Genomic DNA, 21,274 nt, shown 5'->3' on the forward strand with positions numbered 1-21,274 from the left:
TCTTCAAGAACACACTATCAGCTCAACTTGTTTTTCTCCTTGAACAGCACTATAAGTGAAATAAAACAGTTGCGTTGGAGTGAGTTGTGGCCGATGACACAATTCTTGCATTCATATGACATTCAAAAATACCAGCAATTTCAGTATTGTTGTACTGTATGTCATTTTGATCCCAATATTATGTTGGAAGTTTATATCACAGTCCAACCCTATTGTTTTATGTGGATCACTTCACTTGAATGGACAGGTCTTTGCTCACAAGCTAGAAACTCCTAAGCCTACACAGAATACCATTGGCAGGATCCTGCAGAGAAATTGAGGATTTATGTGGGTGGTTTTAATATTGTTTGATGCAGTATAGATTTTGCACATTTGAACTGCACCAAATCTTCAAACTCAAGGCTGGTCTAATCTTTGTAACCTACAATGAAATGAGTGAGCGGAGGAGAACCAGGAAAGAGCAAGCTGTTCTTGAACACTATTCTATTCCCGAAATGATTTATCTTTCACACAGGCAAAAATAGGAACGGTGTATCGCACGTGATGTTTGGCACTCAATCAGAAAGTGCATGTGACATTCTAGCACATAAAGCCATTCCACACACTCGTCAAGAGTCTGCAAGGGAATACAGACCCATCGTATCAAGCAAATATTTCACTTGGGATTGTAATTTACAGGCGCTTTTATACTCATGCAAGACCATAATTCATGAGTCATGGATCATTTGCACTCCCCGAGGAATACCCAACATTTAATAGTGAAGTTTCCTCTGCAACATTGACAAATGAGAACCCAAAGAAGACATTTTCTCTTCTTCTGTCTCCATCTGTTGTAGATAGAATTTATTTTGTGCTTTTGAGTGCTGTACTAGACAAGATCTCAACACAGTATCGTACTGTAAGATTTCACAATAGTCACTTGGTTCATTGGTACCACAATATATATCCTACATTGAACCAGATGCAATAACGGATTCACATCAAAAACATAAGCTTGGGACTCCTGAAAATCACATTGAAGATTTTCTGCTTTGACATTCCTGATGCATGCTGGGAGCACATATCAAGTGTGCCTCCAGTCTGTGATTTTCTGGTCACTAAAATTAATGGGTGGAAAACCATTGATTGGGGCTGTATAATTTCCAGATATGTGTTCCTAGCATGTGCCAGATGCACTGAAGTGGAAAATTTCCCTTTATATATGTGCCATTGACATGTAATTAAATTTAATATAAGCAATCAGATTGACCATGGGAGATTTTAATTTAATTTATTATTAATCCGGTAGTGAAATTTAGAAGAGATTTTTTAAAATATATCAAGTTTAAGATTTGGGGCATAAAGATTCAGTGAATTATGTTTATTTCAATATGGGAGGAATTAAATTAGGCACACCAGAACTGGAGTTTGAAAAATGACTGGCAAATTTCAACTGACATGTTTGTTAATGATTGAGTAAAGTCTGTGTTAAATGTTCAGCAACTTAATTAGAAAGAAAGTGCAGTGATTTTGCTCATTAAATGAAATGACTAAATCAGGGAAATTGCTCATTCATTTGGAGGTTTTTAGATTGAAATGTTAGATGGTTGTTGATGAAACGATCTTAAATTGGATATCACCTTCAAATATCCCTCTGTTTACTCAGTGCATATTATGCTTACGAGTCAGTTTTGCATCAAAATTATATCATTTTTTAAATTTACTTTATTTGGTGAGTATTGCAATATTTGTCGGCACAATGCATTTTTCAAATGCTCTCTGACAAAATCTGTCGGCATATTTTGAAAATTAAATGGCATGTGGCATGCCGGATATATGGGTGACAGCCGCTAATGGATCTTTTACTCCAGAAGGCCAGTGACTCAACAACCAGCATTTTCTGATTGTTTTGGAGGTTCTGCAGGATTTAGTCTAAGATTCTGTGCTTTCCTCCATTACTATTGGGCCTCTGAAACTTACCAACAAATACGTAAGTAATTGGTATTCTCTTGGTTAATTAACCATTGTTTAGCAAGTTGCTTCAGAGTTTTATAATACTTTGGATCACTGTGACACCACTGCCTGATTATAATACCATTAGTTCATAATGCTGTTTGTGTCAGAATCAAAATGTTTCTTTTGATCTTCACTCTCATATGCCTAGTGTAATAGAAGATCAAAGGAAAAGTTTTGTACCAGCTACTAGTACAGCATCAAATAGTGTGTCTTTAGGCTTTAGTATTTCAGATTTCCAATTTAACAAAAGATAAAAGGAGCAGAATGAACGGTGATGTAGAACTGAATTGATTAGAGGAAAGATGTTACCAAACTGGAGAGTGGGGGAGGGGCGGGGGGGAATCGTCAATACTGAGGAGGACGGCAATAAATTACAGGAGGACATTAATAAACTTGCAAAATGGGCATATTGGCAAATGAAGTTCAACCGAGATAAATGTGAGGTATTACATTTTGGTAGGAAGAATAGAGAGGCCACTTATTATTTGGAGGGTGCGAGTCTAGGTGGGGTAGAGGAACAAAGGGATCTCGCAGTACAAATACACAAATCACTGAAAGTTGTGCCACAGGTTAGCAAGGCAATAAAAAAGCAAACCCAGCACTAGGGTTTATTTCTAGAGGTATAGAACTGAAACGTTGGGACGTTATGCTAAACCTGTATCGAACCTTAATTAGACCACACCGAGTACTGCGCACAGTTCTGGTCACCATATTATATAAAGGATATAGAGGCATTGGAGAGGGTGCAGAAAATATTTACCGGGATGATATAAGAAATGCGAGGATATACATATCAGGAAAGGATGAACAGACTGGGTCTCTTTTTCTTTTGAAAAAAGAAGGCTGAGGGGTGACCTAATAGAGGTCTTTAAAATTATGAAAGGTTTTGATAAACTGGATACAGAGAATGTTTCCACTTGTGGGGAAGAGCACAACTAGAACGATGATAGTCACCAAGAAATCTGATAGGGAATTCAGAAGAATATGGCGCTTGCTACCACATGGAGTGGTTAAAGCTAATCGTATAGATGTATTCAAGGGGAGGCGAGTCAAGCATATGAGGGCGAAGGGAATAGAGGGTTATGCTAATAGATTTAAATGATGAAAGATGAGAGGCGGCTCGAGTGGAGCATAAACACCATATGGACTGGTTGGGCCAAATGGCCTGTTTCTGTGCCGTATATTCGAGGTAATCCTGAGAAATACAGACTAGGAAGGTCCCGAATTTGATCTCTGGTCTGTAACAGAGTGAGGTGGAGGCGCGACAGTTGATCCTGGTGTCAGCGGACCAGGGCGGGAAAATTGAGCCAGTCTTAATCATTGCCTAATGATCTCTGATGGAAATGTGAGTGTTTCCACATTTGTATGTGGACATGTCAGTGCTTCAGCTCGCCCTCTACCCCCCCCATCATCGTGCAAGTTCATAAATAAGGAGTGGCCACTTGGGAGAGGTGCTGGGGGGCTGATGGCTCCTCTGGATTCATGCTCCTGTGGATTCGCTGCTGCAGTAGATTCATGCTGCCGTCTCACTCATCACTTTTGGGAGAGGACAGAAGAAATTTGGAGAAAGCTGCATTAACTAATTGCTTCTGTTGTGACGGAGAAAAAGTATTCTGTATAACACAAGAATATGCACACACCAACAGACACTAAGCCATTCGTACATAGGGACAGGAGTAGGCCATTGAGTCCTTCGAACCTGCTCCACCATTCAACTCGATCATGGGTGATCTGTGCCTTACGCTGCTTTTACCCACCTTTGTTCCATATCCTTCAGTAACCAGGGTTGGGAGCATTATATTAGCATGGATAAAGGATTGGCTAACTAACAGAGAACAGAGAGTCGGGATAAATGGTTCATTCTCTGGTTGGCAACCAGTAACTAGTGAGGTGCCGCAGGGATCAGTGCTGGGACCCCAACTATTTACAATCTATATTAACGACTTGGAAGAAGGGACTGAGTATAACATAGCCAAGTTTGCTGACGATACAAAAATGGGAGGAAAAGCAATGTGTGAGGAGGACACACAAAATCTGCAAAAGGACATAGACAATCTAAGTGTGTGGGGAAAAATTTGGCAGATGGAGTATAATGTTGGAAAGTGTGAGGTCATGCACTTTGGCAGAAAAAATCCAAAATCATTATTATTTAAATGGAGAACAATTGCAAAGTGCCGCAGTACAGCGGGACCTGGGGGTACTTGTGCATGAAACACAAAAGGATAGTATGCAGGTATAGCAAGTGATCAGAAAGGCCAATGGTATCTTGGCCTTTATTGCAAAGAGGATGGAGTATAAAACCAGGGAAGTCTTGCTACAGCTATATAAGATATTGGTGAGGCCACACCTGGAATACTGCGTGCAGTTTTGGTACGAAAGGATGTACTTGCTTTGGAGGCAGTTCAGAGAAGGTTCACTAGGTTGATTCTGGGATGAGGGAGTTGACTTACGAGGAAAGGTTGAGTAGGCTGGGCCTCTACTCATTGGAATTCAGAAGAATGAGAGGTGATCTTATCGAAATGTATAAGATTATGATGATCAGCACTATGCGGGCGATGATCTTCCCAGCAATGGACAGAAGCGATATTCCTCTGTAATTGCCACAGTCTGCTTTGTTGCCCTTGTTCTTATAGAGGGAAACTATCATAGGGTCATGAAAGTCATGTGGCATGTCTTCCTCTTCCCAGATGCTGGTTATTATGTCATGAAAGGCCTCGAGAGTTGCTGGGCCTACTGCCTTGTAGATTTCGGCAGGGATTCCATTCTTTCCTGGAGCCTTTCCTGTACTCATCTGGTTGATGGCTTTCTTTACTTCGTCCATGCTGGGAGGAAGATCAAGATCTTCTTTGATAGGTTACTGGGGTATGGAGTCAAGTGCTTCTTCATTCACTATTGAAGTCTATTAAGAAGATTGCTGAAGTGTCCTCTCCACCTCTCATTTATGCCAATCCTGTCTTTGATCAAAGTGCTGCCATCTGCTGAAAGGAGTGAAGTGGTACTGTGTTTTGATGGTCCATAGACTGACTTGATGGCGCTGAAGAACATCTTTGTATTGTGAGTTTCAGCATAATGTTCCACTTCCTCTGCTTTTGTCTGCCACTATTTATCTTGCATCTGGCGAAGGTTTCTCTGTGCTTTGCTCTGCATGTGTCTGTAGCAGTCCCTCTTGGAAATTGAGGAAGGGTCATTTTGCCATTTTAGATATGCTTTTTTCTATTCATCCAGCGTCTTTCAGATCTCAACGTTGTTTTCATCGAACCAGTCTTGATGTACCTTCTTTTTAAGTCCAAGAGTTGTCTTTGCTGAGTCTGTCACCATCTGTTTGAGCTTTGTCCACTTCTGTGTGGTGTTGCCAGTGAGCGGTCCGTGAGACATCAGCCTGTTATCGAGGTCATCCTGGAACTGCTCACAGTAGCACTGATGCTTCAGCCTAGCTGTGTTAAACGCACTTCTGCTCGGTTTTGGACGCTTGCGCTGAAGTGGAGCAATGTACAGCTGGATCTGACTAGACGGTGATCTGTCCAGCATTCTGCTCCCTGCATGGCTCTTGTGATCTTTACATCCTTAATGCTGGGAAGATCATCGCCCGCATAGTGCTGAACCGACTGATAGCTAGTGTCTCAGAAGCAAATCTTCCAGAAACACAATGTGGCTTTCGACCTGGTCGGAGCACAACAGACATGATCTTTGCACTCAGGCAACTGCAGGAGAAGTGCATTGAGCAGAATTATGGACCTGTGTGTTGTATTTATTGACCTCACCTAAGGCCTTTGATACTGTCAACAGAGCAGTGCTGTGGTCAATCTTGACGAAACTTGGGTGTCCAAGGAAGTTTGTCCACGTCATCGAGCTGTTTCATGGCAACATGACGGGTGAAGTACTCTCAGACAGCACAACCACGGCCCCATTTGCCATCTCAAATGGAGTGAAACAAGGTTGTGTACTCGCTCCAGTTCTGTTCAACCTATTCTTTACCTGTGTCTTGAACTATGCCATAAAAGACTTGGAGTTTGGGGTCTACCTGAAATATCGATTAGATGGTTCGCTGTTCGACCTCTGCCGCCTTGCTGCAAAGACCAAAGTACGGAAACGACTCATCCTAGAGACACTCTTTGCTGACGACTGCACCCTTATGGCACACCAGGAGAGTGACCTACAATTCATACTCAGCAAACAGAACTGTTTGGCCTAACCATCAGCTTTAGTAAAACCGAGGTTCTCTATCAGCCTGCCCCTGGCACCACAGCACCTGCTCCAACAGTCTCCATCGGCAGTATACAACTAAAGACAGTGGACAGCTTCAAGTACCTTGGCAGCACCATATCAAGTGATGGGTCCTTGGACAAGGATCTTGATGCAAGGATCTGTAAAGCCAGCCAGGCACTTGGTCGCTTGCGCACTAATGTGTTGAGTCACCACCACATCCGACTGTTAACTAAACTGTCGGTGTATAGAGCAGTCGTTCTCTCATCTCTCCTTTATGGATGTGAGACCTGGACACCCTACAGGCGTCACATCAAAAAGTTTGAAGCTTTCCATATGCGCAGTCTCAGATCTATACTCCACATATGCTGGCAAGACCGGGTGTCAAACTTTGAGGTTCTGGAGAGAGCACAATCAACTAGCATCGAGGTGATGATCATGCGAGCCCAGTTCCGGTGGGCTGGACATGTCATCCGCATGGATGAGTCAAGGATCCCTCGTCGGCTTCTTCACGGCGAGCTCTGTGAAGGCCGAAGACACCAGGGGCGCCCCCGCAAGCGCTACAAAGATTGCATTAAGGCTAACGACAGACTACCAAGCACATAAGATTATGAGGGGGCTTGACAAGATGGATGCAGAGAGGATGTTTCCACTGATGGGGGAGACTTAGAACTAGAGGGCATGATCTTAGAATAAGGGGCCGACCATTTAAAACAGAGATGAGGAGAAATTTCTTCTCTCAGAGGATTGTAAATCTGTGGAATTCGCTGCCTCAGAGAGCTGTGGAAGCTGGGACATTGAATAACTTAGAAATAAACAGTTTCTTAAACGATAAGGGGTTATGGGGAGCGGGCGGGAAAGTGGAGCTGTGTCCATGATCAGATCAGTCATGATCTTATTGAATGGCGGAGCAGGCTCGAGGGGCCGTATGGCCAACTCCTGCTCCTATTTCTTATGTTCTAACAAAAATCTATCGATCTCAGTCTTGCAAATTTCAATTGACCCAGCATCCACATCCTTAAAGGGGAAATAATTTCAGATTTCCACCACCTTTTGTGTGAAAACGTGCTTCATAATATAGTTATATTGCATAAAGGACACAAAACGCTTTATAGTAATGTCATTAAAATATTTCTGGAAGCTTGTAAAATGAGGTTCCCGTTATGCACGTCACCTCCAGTCCCTACTCTTCTTCCATATTATAAGTTATTTAACAAAAAGCAGCAAACTGCAGGAATTCTAAGCCAGGTTCCATGCGCTGCTTTGATATCGGGAGACAGAAAGAATTGCTTTACAAGAGCTGAACAACATAAATTTCGGAGGCAAATTGGCTGGTCTGGATTGTTCAAAGATGAAAACTAAGCAAGTCCTGGGGGAGGTTCAGAGACAGACATTTGCTTTTGATACAAATGTGTTCTGAGATCCAGCTGGCTCCGCTCCTTCATAGCTCAGCCAGTACTTAGCTATATTAAAAAGCTTGGCCCCGAAGATCCGCAGGCGACAATCCTAATTACTCTAGGATCATGCTGGTGAACTCCCTATGCTGTGAGATATCTTCCTGGTTTTACCCTGCTGTAGGAACCCAATTTGCATGGGGCCAATGAGTGCTTAAGATACAGGTTGAACCTCCCTTATCCAGAACTTCCTTATCCAGAACCACCCCTCGTCCAGAACCATTCACGGCCACCGGGTGGCGTATGCGCAGAACTCCGACATGAACAAGTTGAAGTCCTTCCTCACTGCCAACTCCCGAAATCACTGGTCTGACCTCACAATCCACCCCCCCTCCCCCCCCCACCAATGATTCTCTGCCGCACTCTCAGCCCCAAGCCAGCCAGCACCAATATCCCCTTGCTCAGCACCTGTACCATCCAATTTAATGTGACCACCCGTCATCCGGCAAAATCCCTTATACCAAACAGGCCAGATTCCGGATAAAGGAGGTTCAACCTGTACTATGCTTCCATTTTTGGTGCCCACCAGCCCTACGCAGGCAAAAAAAAATCCAGTGCCTGACTGCCATGGGAACCCCTTCCCGTCCCCCCCCCCCCCCCCCCCCGCAATGACCTTCCCAAAATCATGGAGTCTTAGAAACATAGAAAATAGGTGCAGGAGTAGGCCATTCGGCACTTCAAGCCTGCACCACCATTCAATATGATCATGGCTGATCATGCAACTTCAGTACCCCACTCCTGCTTTCTCTCCATACCTTGATACTTTTAGCCGTAAGGGCCACATCTAACTCCCTTTTGAACTGGCCTCAACAACTTTCTGTGGTAGAGAATTTCACAGGTTCACAATTCTCTGAGTGAAGAAGTTTCTCCTCATCTCAGTCCTAAATGGCTTACCCCTTATCCTTAGACTGTGACCCCTGGTTCTGGATTTCCCCAACATCGGGAACATTCTTCCTGCATCTAACCTGTCCAATCCCATCAGAATTTCTATGAGATCCCCTCTCATTCTTCTAAATTCCAGTGAATATAAGCCTAGTCGATCCATTCTTTCTTTCTTATGTCAATCCTGCCATCCCGGGAATCAGTCTGGTGAACCTTCGCTGCATTCCCTCAATAGCTAGAATGTCCTTCCTCAGATTAGGAGACCAAAAATGTACACAATATTCAAGGTGTGGCCTCACCAAGGCCCTGTACAACTGCAGTAAGACATCCCTGCTCCTATACTCAAATCCTCTCGCTATGAAGGCCAACATGCCATTTGCCTTCTCCACCACCTGCTGTACCTGCATGCCAACTTTCAATGACTGATGTACCATGGCACCCAGGTCTCATTGCACCTCCCCTTTTCCTAATCTGTCACCATTCAGATAATATTCTGCCTTCCTGTTTTTGCCACCAAAGTGGATAACCTCACATTTATCTACATTATACTGCATCTGCCATGCATTTGCCCACTCACCTAACCTGTCCAAGTCACCCTGCAGCCTCTTAGCATCCTCCTCACAGCTCACACTGCCACCCAGCTAAGTGTCATCTTAAAAACTTGGAGATATTGCATTCAATTCCTTGGTCTAAATCATTAATGTATATTGTAAATAGCTGGGGTCCCAGCACTGAACCTTGCCGTACCCATTAGTCACTGCCTGCCATTCTGAAAAGAACCTGTTTATTCCTACTCTTTGCTTCCTGTCTGCCAACCAGTTCTCTATCCAATTCAATATAGAACCCCCCCAACACCATGTGCCTTAATTTTACACACTAATCTCTTCTGTGGGACCTTGTCAAAAGCCTTTTGAAAGTCCAAATCCATCACATCCACTGGTTTTCCCTCGTCCACTCTGCTAGTTACATCCTCTCAAAATTCTAGAAGACTTGTCAAGCATGATTTCCCTTTCATAAATCCATGCTGACTTGGGCCGATCCTGTCACTGCTTTCCAAATGCGCTGCTATTACATCTTTAATAATTGATTCTAACATTTTCCCCACTACTGATGTCAGGCTAACCGGTCTATAATTCCCTGTTCTCTCTCTCCCTCCTTTTTATCTACCCTCCAATCTATAGGGACTGATCCAGAGTCTATAGAATGTTGGAAAATGACCACCAATGCATCCACTATTTCTAGAGCCACTTCCTTACGTACTCTGGGAAGCAGCCCATCAGGCCCTGGGCATTTATCGGCCTTCAATCCCATCAATTTCCCTAACACAATTTCCTGACTAATAAGGATTTCCTTCAGTTCATCCTTCTCTCCGTTCTTTCCACCCACAACCCCCCAATTATTGGGCTGATCCCAACTTTTTTCCCAACAGTGTTCATGGGTCTAGCTGCTTCCTTGGCAACGAGCCCCACCTCACTCCATCACCAGGCCAGTACACCTCCTCTCATTCGTCATTACTGGCCTCCAGTCCTATACCAGGTCCCGGCTGAGCCAGAGAAATGGTATCTCCCAGCAAGGGGAGTCCTCACTCCCAAAATCATTTGCTATGCAAAGGCATGGCTGCCTGGAAAACCCAGGAAACGGTAGAGATGACACAAATGGTCCCTGCTGTTTTCCAGTGCATTCTGTCAGATTCTTGCCAGAGTTCTAGAGAGATTCTGGCTGACCCCTGAGGAATTTCAAGGCCATTACATTTGTATGGTAGTGTGTCTTAGTCACTCTGGCCACCATGGGCTGCTCTACCTTTCAGCAATCACCGCAAAACTTCAGTCAATCAGTAGCCAGAGGTCACTGTGCTTTCAACCAATTCAGTCCCAGAACTGTGTCTCTGGTGTAAATCCTAATTGATTCAGTCATAACAAAGACAAATCATATTCAATCAAAAATGGCTATTCTGCCAAAAAATATCACAGCATTATTGCCACTATAACACTTCCTCAGTCGTTCCATTGATACGCCTAAAAATAACTTATTTCATAATTAACTCATTTAAAAAAAATTAGGAATTCGTAAATGTAAATCATTCTGCGGCTGTGCATGCTCTTGTTACTTTCTGTTCAGTAATTGTTTTGGATGCTCCTTGCTCGTTTGCTCACTCCCTTTATTGGCAGCATAACTTAGACCGCCTATTTCTACCTCTAACATCGCCCGTCACCACCCTTGCCTCAGCTCATCTGCTGCTGAAGCCCTCATCCATGCCTTTGTTACCTCTAGGCTTGACTATTCCAATGCATTCCTGGCTGGCCTCCCACATTCTACCCTATGTAAACTAGAGGTGATCCTAAACTCGGCTGCCCGTGTCCTAACTCGCATCAAGTCCCACTCACCCATCATCCTTGTGCTCGCTGACTGACATTGGCTTTCGGTTAAGCCAAAATTCTCATCCTTGTTTTCAAATCCCTCCATGGCCTCGCCTCTCCCTATCTCTGTAATCTCCTCCAGCCCCACAATCCCCCCAGAGATGTCTGTGCTCCTCTAATTCTGTCCTCTTGAGCATCCCTGATTATATCCCATGACCAAATGCTTGATCAAAGAGGTAGGTTTTAAGGAGCGTCTTGAAGGAGGAAAAAGAGGTAGGGAGGTTAATGAGGGAATTCCAGAGTTTAAGTGCCCAGGCAACAGAGGGCATGGCCACCAATGGTTAAGCGAGCACAAGGGTGATGGGTGAGTGGGATTTGGTGCGAGTTAGGACACGGGCAGCCCAGTTTAGGATCACCTCTAGTTTATGTAGGGTAGAATGTGGGAGGCCAGCCAGGAGTGCATTGGAATAGTCAAGTCTAGAGGTAACAAAGGCATGGATGAGGGCTTCAGCAGCAGGTGAGCTGAGTGAGGCAAGGGTGGTCACGGGCGATGTTACGGAGGTGGAAATAGGCGGTCTAAGTTATGCTGCAGATATATGGTTGAAAGCTCATTTCAGGGTCAAATATGACACCAAGGTTGCGAACAGTCCGGTTCAGCCTCAGACAAAAATTGGGGAGAGGGATGGAGTCACTGGCTCGGGAATGGAGTTTGTGGTGGGGACCGAAAACAATGGCTTCGGTCTTCCCCATATTTAATTGGAGAAAATTTCTGCTCATCCAGATCTGGATGTCGGACAAACAGTCTGACAATTTAGAGACCTTGGAAGGGTCGAGAGAAGTGGTAGTGAGGTAGCGATGGATGGCATCAGCATACATGTGGAAACTGATGTTGTGTTTTTGGATGATGTCACCAAGGGGCAGCATATAGATGAGAAATAGGAGGGCACCAAGGATAGATCCTGGGGGGACACTAGAGGTAATGATGCAGGGTTGGGAAGCCGTTGCAGGTAATTGTCTGGCTACAGTTAGATAGATAAGAATGGAACCAGACGAGTGCAGTCCCACCCAGCTGGATGACGGTGGAGAGGTGTTGGAGAAGGACAGAGTGGTCAACCGTGTCAAAGGCTGCAGACAGGTCAAGAAGGAAGAGGAGGGATAGTTTGCCTTTGCCTTTGCCTTGATGAGAGCCGTTTCGGTACTGTGGCAGGCGCGGAAACCAGATTGGAGGGATTCAAATATAGAATTACGGGAAATATTGGCACGGATTTGGGAGGCGACAACACATTCAGGAATGTTGGAGATGGGGCAATAGTTTGCAAGGGCAGCTGGCAAAAATCACAGTAATGGAAATCCCCAGAAGCAGTGAGTGTTAGCAGAGAGATAAACAGAGAAATAGATACAGTAAGAGAGATAGAGGGAGAGAGTAACAGAGAGAAAATCAGACAAAAAGGAGAGTTATAGACACAATAAGAAAGTAACACAATAAGACAAACACAGAGACACACAATGACCATAGTGTCGCTTTTCCATGGGCCTCCACTCACTTCGCATTGCAATGCATACTGGGCACCCCCAACATGGGCATATGAGCTGCAGAAGCAGTGAAGTTTCCTTGAACACCCCAAATGCATTCCATCTCAAACACGAAATGCTCCACAAACAATACAGCTGAACTGTCTAACCTCCGCCTAGCATGCCTGCAGCACACCCCGAGTGCTCCCAGGATCCAGGCCCAAATCCAACAGATAATGAAGCTTTCAAAAACAACGGAAAGACTTTGATTAGAAACAGAGCAGCAACATCTGCTTAGTGCAGGTCCCCGAGACGAAACACTGCATTCTCCTCTCCTAATTATCCACCAGCAATGTCATAGCGAATTTACTGGAAATCATCAAGCAAAGTTAGATTTACGTTAAGATTAAGAAAAACAAGTGGCATTCCTGCTTAAGAAAAATCCCATTGAATTCCCAAATACGCAAAGTGTAGAGAAAATCATATTCTCGCTATACTGCGCATTTCACCATAACATGCTATCTGTGCACTTCAGCATAACATGGTATTTGTATATCTTACAAAATGGTGGTTTGTGTCCTATTAACTTGCTCACTGTGCAGCTTTCCAGCCTGTGAATCTTGCGATAGATCATTTACACTATAAATTATCGTGAAACTCCATTGTATAAACGTGATAAACGTATAAGCTTCTGAGGGGGCTTGACAGGGTAAATGCAGTGAGGATGTTTCCCCTCGTGGGGGAATCTAGAACTAGGGAGCGTAGTTTCAGAATAAGGGGCCACCCATTTAAAACGGAGATGAGAAGGGATTTCTTCTCTCAGGGTCATGAATCTTTGGAATTCTCTGCCCCAGAGAGCTGTGGAGGCTGGGACATTGAATATATTTAAGGAGGAGATGGACTGATTTTTGAATGACAAGGGGGTCAAGGGTTATGGGGAGCGGACAGGGAAGTGGAGCTGAAATCAAGATCAGATCAGCTGTGATCTTATTGAATGGCGGAACAGGCTCGAGGGGCCAAATGGCCTACTCCTGCTCCTATTTCTTATGCTCTGATTTTCCTGTTCTCTCTTCCACCCCTCTCACAACCTTTATGAAACTATCCTTAAGTACTGTTCAGAACAGAGAGGGCAAGTTAACAAGGTGTGAGTGGTTTTTATTTTCTTTCTTGATCTCCAGTCACGAAATAGAATAATAAATTCAGTATAACGAGTACATCAAGTAAACAAATTACTGTTTAAATTTCTACTTGCTTTGCAACATTGCTCTTGCTTAAAATAGTCTTTAGCTCGCTGAGATCTACATGTGATGCCCATCGCATTTGCTTGTGTGGCTATGCTGTGCTCTGTTTAAATCTCACGTGGCTTCTCACCAAATTAAACAGGGGACTTTTTTGATAATCTGGGCTTGGTGGACTTTCTTATGCCTGAAAATAAGATCCACAGAAAATAAGAATGCTGAGGTTGTTTTTTGCTGCTACTTAATTATGAATTTCCTGAAGAGAATAAATGAGCCTTTCAATAAAGAAGCACAACTTTTTTTGGTAGCAATGAGATACAAACTGTAAGCTGATCAGGCTTACTACCTTTTCTGTGCAGATATTTTTCATTGAGCAGTCCTGTGAGCAAGAAAAATGTTTAATCATAAATTACTTTGGTGATTTTCTTCCATCTCCTTTTATCATTCATCTATATTTCTCAAACAGAACAGATGGCTTACCTAGCTAATAGGCATCTCCACTGATGCTATCCCCTGGGGGAGGGACTACACCTGGGCAATATCCTCCACTGGTTGGAGGCTGGAATTAGAAACCCTTTCTTCTAGTTAACTGCTCAGTACTACTGGCCTCTCTTACCTAACCTATTTCGAACCATTTCCATAAGCACTTCTATTTTTTTTTAATATGCTGATTTATTTATCATATGCTGACTTTGCTTTCATGTGCACATCTTGTCGTGAGACTAACAGCACTGTCATATGATTATTTCAGCTCTGATTAATGGGGTCTCTGCTTGGTTTCCATGGCGATGTTGCCATTTATTTGTTTTGCCATGGGAAGAGCTGCTGATAGTTTGTTATACTGTCACTGTGCTTCCACCAGAATTTTATATTTATCTTTATTCCATGTAAAACTGGTTGCGTATCCATCCGAAATATACCTCTGCTGTGCAAAACATTCATGGGCGAGATGAGTTGTATCAGGCCCATCATCAAAACTCAGATATTTGGACTGTTGCTGTATAACACTCTCAAAGCAGAGAGCCTGAAATATGCTTCTCTTTTCGTAATAGTCTCTTGATACCTCTGTAGATTTGAAATTATGACAACAGAATTGCTTTACTAGAAAATGAATCAAACAATTGCTACATAGATGTGAATTTGTCTCCTTTGTGTGCTTATCCACCAAATCTACAATAGTTTAGTCCAGTGAAAGTACAGATTAAACCCGTTTGAAGAAGAGGAGTAAAGAGAGCAGCCAATTCTAATCCTCAAACCGTTTCTATTTCCACTAATATTGAACGGCCCATGTATGAGCCCAGAGAAGATTTATCAATGTAGATTGATAAACAATATGTGCCTGCTTCGGTTCACTAGTTGGGTTTCAGGATTATATTGGCATTCTACAGATGGATGTTTTCAGTGAATCTCTCAAAATATTTAGAGTTAAATAACTTCAACCGGTGTTCAAATTGAAATGAGGCACCTTCAATAGTAAGTTAGGTATTTGTAATTTCAACGAATCAAAATATAAGAGATTGCAATCTAGAGATTTTTGTTGGTGATACAGGTGTCAGCAACTGAAAGTTTGCTGTGTTACTCTGGCATTTCTCTATCCACCAATTTAAATGGTTTGACTGCTCCTTTAAAACAGTGGACAGAGGAATATCATACAAAGACATTAAGCACATATTTGCTGATGTTACGAGCAGTAATTTCTAGTCTATATTCTTTATTTTGGCAGTATGTAATAAAACAAACTATTAAACTGTTCTTGCAAGTAATTGAAACTAAGCAACAGAAGAACTGTGTATACCTCTAGATGGAACAAAATTCCAGGCTTTGTGTTATTTCTAATCTGTTTCATCTGCAATTAATCATTGTATGTATATGAATGTGTGTATATATGGGGCTCAGAAGAGGCGAGGGCCCAGAGACAGCACGGGCCAGCCCACACTGCGATATGTGTGCGCACTAGGTCCGCGCAGCAGAGCAGGTCACCAGTGATCTTGGTTAACCCTTGCCACTGGATCAAGCCCGTGTGATGGCTGATGTGCAATGGTCACCACACGTTTAAAAAATAAATCCACGCACAGGCATCTTCCATCCCTTAAATTGGAGTTCAGGACTGGAATATCGGGTCCTTCATTGAAACATCTGTGAACCCATGTGGAAGCAAGTCATCTTCGTTCAAGTGACTGCCAATTATAATATAAATATCTGCATGTGTACGTGTGTGTGTGCATGTGTGAATATGAGAGTGTGTGTGTATGTGTGAATATGAGAGTGTGTGTGTCTGTGTGAACATGAGAGTGTGTGTCTGTGTGAATATGAGAGTGTGTGTGTGTCTGTGTATGAGCGCGCGTGTGTATGAGCGCGCCTGTGTATGAGCGCGCCTGTGTATGAGCGCGCCTGTGTATGAGCGCGCCTGTGTATGAGCGCGCGTGTGTATGAGCGCGCATGTGTATGAGCGCGCCTGTGTATGAGCGCGCGTGTATGTGTATGAGCGCGCGTGTATGTGTATGAGCGCGCGTGTATGTGTATGAGTGCGCGTGTGTGTGTATGTGTATGAGTGCGCGTGTGTGTGTATGTGAATGAGTGTGTGTATGTGTATGTGTGTGTGTGTATGTGTATGAGTGTGTGTGTATGTGTATGAGTGTGTGTGTATGTGTATGAGTGTGTGTGTATGTGTATGAGTGTGTGTGTATGTGTATGAGTGCGCGTGCGTGTGTATGTGTATGAGTGCGAGTGCGCGTGTATGTGTATGAGTGCGCGCGAGTGTGTATGAGTGCGCGCGAGTGTGTGTATGAGTGTGTGTGTGTGAGTGCGTGTGTGTGCGCGCGTGTGTGTGTATGAGTGCGCGCGTGTGTGTATGAGTGTGCGAGTGTGTGTGTATGAGTGTGTGTGTGTGTGTATGAGTGTGCGAGTGTGTGTGTGTGTGTATGAGTGTGCGAGTGTGTGTGTGTGTGTATGAGTGCGCGTGTGTGTGTATGAGTGCGCGTGTGTATGAGTGCGCGTGTGTGTGTATGAGTGCGCGTGTGTGTATGAGTGCGCGTGTGTGTGTATGAGTGCGTGTGTATGAGTGCGCGTGTGTGTGTGTATGTGTGCACGTGTATGTATGTGTGCGCATGTATGAGTGTATGTGTGCACGTGTATGTATGTGTGCGCATGTATGAGTGTGTGTGTGAGTGCGCGTGTGTGTGAGTGCGCGTGTGTGTGTGTGCGCGTGTGTGTGTGTGCGCGTGTGTGTGTGTGCGCGTGTGTGTGTGTGCGCGTGTGTGTGTGCGCGCGTGTGTGCGTGTGTGAGCACGTGTGTGCGCGTGTGTGAGCACGTGTGTGCGCGTGTGTGAGCACGTGTGTGCGTGTGTGAGCACGTGTGTGTGCGAGTGCGTGTGTGTGTGCGAGTGCGTGTGTGTGTATGAGCGTGTGTATGTATGAGTGTGTGTGAGTGAGTGCGCGCGTGTGTATGAGTGCGCGTGTATGAGTGCGTGTGTATATGAGTGTGCGCGTGTGAGTGCGCGTGCGTGTGTATATGAGTGCGCGTGTGTGTGTATGAGTGCGCATATGTGTGTATGAGTGTGCGCGTCAGTGTGTGTGTGTATGAGAGTGCGCGTCAGTGTGTGTGTGTATGAGAGTGCGCGTGTGTGTGTATGAGTGCGCGCGTGAGTGTGTGTGTGTATGAGTGCGAGCGTGTGTGTGTGAGCGCGCGTGTGTGTGAGTGCACGCGCGTGTGTGTGTGTGAGCGCGCGTGTGTGTGTGAGCGCGCGTGTGTGAGTGCGCGCGCGCGTGTGTGAGTGCGCGCGCGCGCGTGAGTGCGCGCGTGTGTGTGAGTGCGCGCGTGTGTATGTGTATGAGTGTGCGCGTGTGTGTGCGCGCGTGCGTATGAGTGCGCGCGTGCGTGTATGAGTGTGTATGAGTGTGCGTGCATGTGTATGAGTGCGCGTGTGTGTATGCATGTGTATGAGTGCGCGTGTGTGTATACATGTGTATGAGTGCGCGTGTGTGTATGCTTGTGTGTATGAGTGCGCGTGCGTGTGTGTGTGTGAGTGCGCGTGTGTATATGAGTGCGCGTGTATGTATGAGTGTGCGTGTGTGTATATGAGGGCGTGTGTGTATGAGTGTGCGTGTGTGTATATGACTGTGTGTGTGTGTATATGACTGTGTGCGCGCGTGTGTATACGAGTGCGCGCGTGTATACGAGTGCGCGTATACGAGTGCGCGTGTGTGCGTATACGACTGCGCGTGTATGTGTGTGCTTGTATGTGTGCGTGTGTGTGTATACGAGTGCGTGTGTATAGGAGTATGTGTTGTAGACTGTGTGTGTGTGTGTGTATATATATATATATATATATATGTTTTGGGCTATCAAGTTGGCTGTCAACCTTGGCCTTTGTGCATTTCACTGAAACCCATCAAGCAACCCCCTCTCAGAACTGTCCACTACTTAGAAAGCAGAAAGACTTTCTAGGTGATGCTAGAATCAAATCATCTATATTCTATGAGAAGTTAATCTGGTGCTAGAGATGTCCAACTTTCAGATTTTAATGGTTCTGATTATTTAATGGATGTATTTGATTTGCACATCCAACCAGCAAGCTGCATTGTTAGGGATATAGCCCATCTATCCTAGCTAATAAACTCTAGCGCTTGGTGCCACCCTAACATTTAATGCATTGTTTTCTTAATCAACCAAGAGTTCATATACTGACAAATACATGTACCTCATTAATAAAGTAATTTGTTTCTTTCAGTGACTGGAGATGTCAGCACCATTTCCTGGTATCTGCCTAACGGTGACAAAATTGATCCAACTCAACAACGCATCGCTGTTGCAACAGTAAATGAAATATCTTCGAGTCTGACCCTCTATGGTGCCAACATCGATGACGCTGGCATTTACAAATGCGTGGCAACTTCAAAGGACGGGAATGAATCAGAGGCTACCGTTAACGTCAAGATCTATCGTAAGGCATTCAACAGTTACTTTTTTATTTATTTTGTATAGGACTACATTGTTTTAATAATCCTTTAACATTTATAGTCGGGCCAATCTTAAGGCCCTGATTTCCCTCCTGACTCGCCGGGCATCAGCCTCGATGGCCCCGATCCACTCACCTGTGGGCCGTTGCACCAAATCTCGGACCTCTAACCCGATGCTGCCTCCTCTCACAGCTCTATCACCATTATGTTGAGGTATAAATATATAGCAGCTTTTTAAAGGGTTTCCAGTTGCTAAAGTCTACACCAACAATGTAATTTACAACAGGGTCCCAATTAGATTATGCGAAAATGTATTCTTTGGACGTCATGAATTAAATTAATGTTTTATCTCGAATTTACTAATTGTATATTAACTCTACAAATTTAGACAGTAAAATTATAAACAGTGCACTATGATCATTTCAACTATTAATTGATACTTAAAAAGACTAAATAAAATTTCTGAAACATACAGAAAAACTCAACTCAACTCCTCAGACCCCAACACTCGGGGAATAACAATGCGTAGGGGGGGTCCCCTGAATTGATTTCCACTGTTCAGGAAGACAGACTGCCAGAGGGCTCTGCTTATCCAAAAGTAACAGTTATGAAGAATAGTTCAAAGGCTGCGATGAAAAATTCTGCATGCGCTCTTTGAAATTAGTTTTGCACAGTGCTCCATGTCTGGCCTAACGCAAAGCTGCCATCCTCACCCCGGTCTCTGCTTTCTTACTTAAGCCTACCATTACTTAATCTATTCAGGGTTGTAGTGAACATTTTTATATAATGAAATAGTAAGTTTTCAACATATTTAAATATTGAAAATCAAAAAAGAATCCATCTGAGTAAGAGGGAGAAAGGGGAAAACATTGGCCCAGGGAGGAGGAATAAATAAGCATGATAAATGTGTCCTTACTCGGTGTCTCTCAACTTTTGATTTATTTTTAACAGAGAAACTTGAGTTCAGGAACGCCCCTTCACCACAAGAGTACAAAGTGGGCGATGATGCAATTGTCATTTGTGATTCTGTCAGCTCACCTCCACCTACCATCACATGGAAACACAGAGGTAGAGATGTTTCACTGAAGAAAGATGGTGAGTTAAAAATAGTTCACGATCACTTTTTTATATTGACTATAACCGCAAGTGTTCACTTTTAGAAATCTGGCTCGCATTCTCAAATATTTGTGGTTGCAGTCTTCAATTTGATTTCTTCATCCTGTTTCTGGGGCTGGGTTCATTACTGATCAGGGTTGATTCTGATTAAAATAGCTATTGAATAACCAGTAAGTAATGCCTTTTTCCTACATTCTCCACACACATTAGGACTTAATTAGGACTCTGTAACATCGTCCGTCTCTGCCCTTGCCTCAGCTCATGCACTGCAAGGGCTGAAGCAGTCATTCATGCCTTTGTTGCACCTAGATTTGACTCTTTCAACGCACTCTTGGCTGGCCTCCCACATATGTAAACTAGAGGTAATGCAAAACTCTGCTGCCCGTGTTCTAACTCTCACCAAGTCCCACTCACCCATCACACCTGTGCTCGCTGACCTATATTGGCTTCCAGTTAAGCAACTCCTTGACTTCAAAATTCTCATCCTTATTTTCAAATCCCTCCATGGCACCGCCCCTTCCTATCTCTGTAATCTCCTCCAGCCTCACAACTCCCTCGAGATGTCTGTGCTTCTCTAATTCTGCCCTCTTGAGCATCCCTGATTAGAATCGCACAACCATTGGTAGCCGTGCCTTCTGTTGCCTGAGTCCTAAGCTCTGGACCTCGGCACATGCGCGCTAGAGTGTGCGCGCATGTGCAGTAGCTCCAGGCGCCCGAAACTGTGTGGGAGGGGCCCGAAGCACGCCGCCCCTAGCCCTGGCCGAATGGGCTCACTGGGGTGGCGAAGATCGGGCTATACCTCCCTTCTCAAGCTCCTGCTCTGGCTCCGGCTCCGACTCCCCACCCTGTTCAGCTCCCACTCCCTCTGGCTCTCTCCCCACTCCTCCCATCTGCTGCCTGTTACCCAGCTCCCGCTCCACTCCGGCTCTTCCCCGCCCCCCCACCTTCAGGTCCGGTCTGTTCCCTCTTCATGTCTTCGGCGGGGCTTGCCCGCCCAGCATCTTGCTGGGGGCGGGCCCTGCCCGAAGGCTTCGGCCCAGCTTCTTCTCATCGGCCGGGCCCGTTCAGCAACTCCCCTCTCCCTCTCCCTCCCTCTCCCTCTCCCCTCCCTCTCCCCCCCCCCTCCCCTCCTCTCCCCCCCCTTCCCCCCCCCTCTCCCTCTCGCCCCCCTCCCTCTCCACCCCCTCCCTCTCACCCCCTCACTCTCCCCCCCTTCCCTCTCCCTCTCCCCCTCCCCTCTCCCTCTCCCCCCCCTCTCCCTCTCCCCCCTCTCCTCTCCCCCCTCTCCCTCTCCCCCCCCTCTCCTCTCCCCCCTCTCCCACTCCCCTCCCTTCTCCCCCCCTCTCCCTCCCTCTACCCTCCCTCTACCCCCCCCTCTCCCCTCCCTCCCCCCCTCTCCCTCTCCCTCCCCCCCTCTCCCTCTCACTCCCCCCTCTCCCCACTCCTCCCTCTCCCACCTCTCCCTCTCCCTCTCCCCCCTCCCTCTCCCCCTCCCTCTCCTCCTCCCTCTCCCCCCTCCCTCTCCCCCTCCCTCTCCCCCCTCCCTCTCTCCCCTCCC

The 21,274-nt window shown here is 45.2% G+C and overlaps 1 protein-coding gene across 10 annotated transcripts in view; it reads left to right on the forward strand.

Moving 5' to 3' along the window:
* Nucleotides 1-21,274, forward strand: part of LOC139276426 (neural cell adhesion molecule 1-like) — a 632,849-nt gene that overhangs the window by 389,155 nt on the left and 222,420 nt on the right. For all 10 annotated transcript variants that reach the window (XM_070894397.1, XM_070894399.1, XM_070894402.1 and 7 more), the window contains exons 3-4: nucleotides 18,372-18,584; nucleotides 19,552-19,695. In XM_070894397.1, coding sequence (XP_070750498.1) covers nucleotides 18,372-18,584; nucleotides 19,552-19,695 — 357 coding nt within the window. The remainder of the gene's footprint in view (nucleotides 1-18,371; nucleotides 18,585-19,551; nucleotides 19,696-21,274) is intronic.

The sequence above is a fragment of the Pristiophorus japonicus genome, chromosome 11 (genome assembly GCF_044704955.1).
Source record: "Pristiophorus japonicus isolate sPriJap1 chromosome 11, sPriJap1.hap1, whole genome shotgun sequence".
NCBI lineage: Eukaryota > Metazoa > Chordata > Chondrichthyes > Pristiophoridae > Pristiophorus > Pristiophorus japonicus.